This window comes from Cebus imitator, unplaced genomic scaffold, assembly GCF_001604975.1.
Source record: "Cebus imitator isolate Cc_AM_T3 unplaced genomic scaffold, Cebus_imitator-1.0 Scaffold98, whole genome shotgun sequence".
NCBI lineage: Eukaryota > Metazoa > Chordata > Mammalia > Primates > Cebidae > Cebus > Cebus imitator.
The window spans coordinates 1784078-1789670 of record NW_016107413.1 but is presented as its reverse complement, the minus strand read 5'-3'; the positions used below and the strand labels follow the sequence as shown (position 1 = coordinate 1789670).

The following is a 5593-nucleotide window of genomic DNA, read 5'->3' as shown; positions in this document are numbered from 1 at the left end:
TAGTAGAGATGGGGTTTCACCGTGGTGACCAGGATGGTCTCGATCTCTTGACCTCGTGATCCACCCGCCTCGGCCTCCCAAAGTGCTGGGATTACAGGCGTGAGCCACCGCGCCCGGCTGGAACATACTTCTTTCAGCTCACTGCCACTAAAACCCTCATGAGTTTCCAAAGGGGACTAAGTGCCATAATGCGATGGTGGAAAAAAAAATTTAATGAAGTATTTAAAAGCCATCTGTTTATTTCACACTGTTCTTTCTCAAAGAAATACCATTTTCAAAAAAGTCATTTTCTTGGAAAGTGTATATTAACATTTCAGGTGGCTATAAACTATAACTTGTGCCTCTAGCACAATATGTACCAAATGCTGACTTACCTACCCTTAAGATCATTAACAGAAGCATAAGTTTAAAGCCATAAATTACTAATTAAATTGAAAAATAATTTCTATAAAAGGGACATATTTCAATAGTCTTTACAAGAGGGGTATTACCTGATTAGGAGGCTGAATGTGTTGGATGCACTGAAATATGTGAACTCCTTGAGCAGAAACAAGTAAAGGATGTAGTGAATGTTGAGACTGACTTGTGGCAATCAGTGCAACCAAACTTCCCATAGAGATAAACTCTTTTATCATATCATTCAAAGCTGGAAATAAGCAACACAGTGTAAAAGCTTAGGAAAAATAAACATGAAATTTACAAACTACACATTCATTAAAAATAATGACACTCTAAGGTTGTGTTTTAAGGTTGAGTATGTATGGTATTGCTCTTTCATGCCTTTAAAAAATTAATCCATCTAATTATTCACTGATTTATCTATCAAGGACCTAGTAAATCTAATGGAGGCACAAGAGGTACTGCAAACTCAGACCATATACTCAGAGCAATGTCTAGTGAGGTTCCCTACTCTTGGATCTTATGAAATAAATGAATGAATAAAAATGTGTCTCTGAAATGAATATTCTAGGAGGGTGATAAAATTCCATATTGTATTCTGTTTGTTAAACAAAATACAGCTCATATTCCTATGACTTCCAGAACAATCTCTTTCTATCCTAGTTCTTGTAATGTTTGATATGAGAAGGTGAGAAGTGAAATAGGTAATAATATACATCTGAGTCCTCTCCTGACCTAGAAATTTGCAGCACTCCCTTAAACACTGGACTAATAGATCTAGTGTTTAAGATCTAGTTTAAGAACAGTAACAGATCTAGTGTAAGATTAGTAACATTAGTGTATAGATTTCAAAATTTGAGATTAATACATTAGTTAATAATCCAAGTGACTCTTGCTTGCATTTTATATCTATTTCAACTCTTAACCTTGAAGCAAGTCAATGCTGCCAAATCCTCCAGCCTCACCTCCTTACCACTCCTCTCCTTGCACTCTAAGCTCCAGTCAACAGGGAATTCCCCAACATACCATTACTTCTTGTACCTCTCTGTGCCTTTGTAGACCATGCTTCCTTTGCTTCTTTATTAGCAAGAAATTGCTTCATGCTAATTTCTACTCTTCCATCAAAACTCAGCTCAGTTATCAACTCCTCCAAAAAGCTGTCCCTGATAACTCCTTATCCCACCTAACCCCCAGTTTAGGTTATATGCTCCTACACTACCCTGTGTATACTTCATGTAGAATACAAAGCAATCCAAGAAAGATAAGAAAGGGATGGCTACTCATACATAGTAGCCATCATTAATAGTATCATTCTGTACTAACACTGTTCACTCTTTTTTCTCCTAGACTTTAAGAATACAGACTGTGCACAAGCATTTGATAAATATTTGTCAAATGAACAAAAAAGTAAATCTGTAAATTAAACAAGAAGAATGAAAAACCCTAAAGGACTAACCATGAAGCTGCAGAATTTTCACACTGTTTTTACTCTACCAATTTTGCTAATACAGTCTATAGGACAACAGCAGAATGCTATCAGGGGCCTCAAACACAACTCTTAACACATATAATATTCTCTGAAGAGAGATTTATCATAAGACTAAAAATACCTACTGACAAAAGAACAAGATCTTGAGCCAGTAGTGGATGCATTTACCATGAGCAAGCCGCTGGCTCTGCATTGCATCAGGACTGTGCTCATGTTCTGGGACAGCAGGTAGTCCAACAATCAGGTCAAGGTCATCCAGCAGAACAACAGATGGCTGCCTCCACACTGCCTCTGAGAAAGCCACCTCTAGGGTTTTTTGTATGTTTTCAAGCCTTTTTCCTTAATACAGAAGATATGAAACGGTTTCAGTATTATTTCAGTGCCAGGAAAGTTCAGGCTGTCTTTTTGAAAGCACTAGAAAAGTTCAATTTTAATTTAACTATAAAAATTTGATCTATATTTTGTTAATATACCAATCACAAAAACTTGTTCATCGTTAACATGGTTCAATTAATACAGTCTCAAAAGTTGCAGTAAACTATCAAATTTTATAAAACTAAGAAAAGGCTGGGTGCAGTGGCTCATGCTAGTAATCCCAGTACTTTGGGAGGCCAAGGCAGGCAAATCATTTTGAGCTCAGGAGTTTGAGACCAGCCTGGCCAACATAGTGAGACCCCATCTCTACTAAAAATACAAAAATTAGCCAGGTATGGTGGCATGTACCTGTAGTCCCAACTACTTGGGAGGTTGAGACATGAGAATCGCTTGAACCTGAGAGGCGGAGGTTGCAGTGAGCCAAGATCGTGCCACTGTACTCCAGCCTGGGCAACAGAGCAAGACTCTGTCTCAAAAAAAAAAAAAAAAAGAAAAGAAAAGAAAAGAAAAAAATATGCTACCATAATTTCTCTATGCATGTATTCATTTATACCCAGTTTCATTCCATTGAGAATTTTAGATGGCTTACAACAAAATAAAAAATGTAGGATGTTGGAAAACATAAGTGAGAGTAAGGGATCAAGATTCATGTAGCATCAAATGCAAATGCAGCTGCCTAGAGATCCTGTAGTTGCTATATTTAAATCACAAATTTGGCTTCAAACTTCCTGGTGAAGGAAGGTTAAATTTACAAAGAACAGAAAACACACAAGTTCATAATTAGTTGGGACTATATGATAATGGTACCCAAGGGGGAAAAATGAACTGTTCAAAGTAAAATCTTCCCAATATTTTAATTAATTAATTAATTAATTATTTTGAGACAGAGTTTAGCTGTCTAGGCTGTTGTCTAGGCTGCAGCGCAATGACGTGATCTTGGCTCACCACAACCTCCGCCTCCAGGGTTCAAGTAACTCTCCTGCTTCAGCCTCTCTAGTAGCTGGGATTACAGGCAACTGCCACTATGCCCAGCTAATTTTTTGTATTTTCAGTAGAGATAGGGTTTCACTATGTTGGCCAGGCTGATCTTGAACTCAAATATGGAGAGTCACCTGACTTCAGGTGATCCACCCACCTCAGCCTCCCAAAGTGCTGGGATTACAGGCATGAGCCACTGCACCCAGCCCAATATTTTTTTAATTGAATAAATAATAATGTAAATGTTAAGGACTTTAAAAGTACAAAAGTATTACATGGTAAACTGTAATTCTCATTGCTGATCACAGCCTCCTACTTTCTCTCCCCTGAAGCAACCATTCTCCCAGTTTCCCATAGCAATTTAGAGATCATTTATACTGATTAGAGTGTATTCTAAGTATTAATTTTTCACAGCAGTATCAGTGAGCACTTCCAGTAATATAGTCCACAAAGAGTTCTGGCTAGAAAAAAAAATAGGCCTCTATCAAATATGGAGAGTTTTAGAAATTTTGTCAAAAACATTAGAAAACCAAAGACTTAAAATAACTAAGAAATTTCAATGACTAAATGATCAAGAGAAAAGTTAAAGACTAGATGTATGTGTTATTTATCAGATTGATAGCATTAATTATAACATTCCTGTCTTTCTAATGAAAAAGGGATTTATGTAGAGTGTTACCATACTCATACCTCGTAAAGCTTTACAGTCAACTCTCTCCACATGGGCATCCAGTTTGTCAAATGCTTCTTTACAGATTGCTTTGGCTAAAGTTGATTTTCCACTTCCCTAAAAAATAATTGCTTTGTAAGAATTCCCAAGATATTCAGTCACAGAAATAGTTTCTGTCATTGTGATAACCACCAAGTTTCAGCCGAAATTTTATACAACCTCTTACAAAAAAAACAAAAAAGGAGGAGGGAATACTTCCCAACTCATTTTATGAGGCCAGAATTACACTGATAGCAAAACCAAACAAAGACAATACAAAAACAGAAAACTGCAAACTAATCACTCTCAAACTTATTTGGACAACAGCTCAACAGAATATTAGCAGACAGAACTCAGCAATGTAGAAAGAATGACACACCACAACTACGTGGTATTTATCACTGGTATGCAAGGCTGGTTCAACATTTGCAAGCACCTTACAGCCTAAAAAAAAAAATCATATAATTGTTATCAACTGACACAGAAAAAGGGGAAGGAGAACATGAGTCTTATTTATCACTCCCCCAACACCTGAAAGCAGGCACACTGAAATATTAGTGAACAAATGAGTGCTTTCCATATGTCGTATATACAACCCTATATAATAGACGATCAAGAAAGATAAATGAAAAGTTATTAGTTACTGAAAAATGAACACACTGTAACCACTTACCTTTCCTCCTGTGAGTAAAAGAGCTCCATTCCTAAGTCCTGCAACAAGAGACATCAGCTGTCGAGACAAAGGGCGTCCCAGGAGGCTATGAGTGATGTGTTCCAAGGAGGATACGCCTAAGGAATTCACTCCTCTGTAAAAGACATATGTGGTTACATGATAAAAGACTGAAGCAGGATAAAATTAAGCTGTAAAAAATGCTGACGCTTTCCTTCCCAGTGTAGTTAATTTTATTTTTAATCTTTTTTTTTTTAAGAAAGGGGCTTGCTGTGTCATCCAGGCTGGACTGCAGTGGTGTGAACCCAGCTCTCTGCAGCCTCAAACTTACTGGCACAAGTGATTCTACCTCAGCCTCCTGAGTAGCTGGAACTTCAGGCATGTACCACCACACCCAACTGGTGTGTGTGTGTGTGTGTGTATGTGTGTGCGCGCGCATTCGTTATAGACACAGGGTTTTGTCATGTTGGCCAGGCTAGTTTCTAACTCCTGGTCTCAAGTGATCCATCTGCCTCCGCCTCCCAAAATGCTGGGATTACAGAAATGAGCCACTGTGCTCAGACTAGTTAATAAATTTTAAGACTAAAATCTTAGAAATTGTCCTCTACTTGAGAGAAAGTATACTGATTAATGTCGTCTCTGAATCCTAGCTTTTTTTTTTTTGGAGACAGTCTTGCTCTGTCGCCCAGGCTGAAGTGCAGTGGCACAATCTCAGCTCACTGCAACCTCTGCTTCCCAGGTTCAAGTGATTCTCCTGCCTCAGCCTCCCAAGTAGTTGAGATTATAGGCATCCACCACCACGTGTGGCTAATTTTTGTATTTTTAGCAGAGATGGGGTTTCACCATGTTGGCCAGGTTGGTCTTGAACTCCTGACCTCAGGTGATCCACCCACCTCGGCTTTCCAAAGTACTGGGATTATATGCATGTGCCATTGTGCCTGGCCTCCAAGCTTTTAAAATTAGCTTTATTACT

General features: G+C 38.2%; 1 protein-coding gene across 1 annotated transcript in view; it reads right to left on the bottom strand.

Moving 5' to 3' along the window:
* PEX1 (peroxisomal biogenesis factor 1) overlaps positions 1-5593 on the bottom strand; it is a 45533-nt gene that overhangs the window by 17751 nt on the left and 22189 nt on the right. The window contains 4 exon segments of the mRNA XM_017536426.2: positions 492-646; positions 2057-2227; positions 3932-4028; positions 4624-4756. Of these exon segments, the coding sequence (XP_017391915.1) occupies positions 492-646; positions 2057-2227; positions 3932-4028; positions 4624-4756 (556 nt within the window).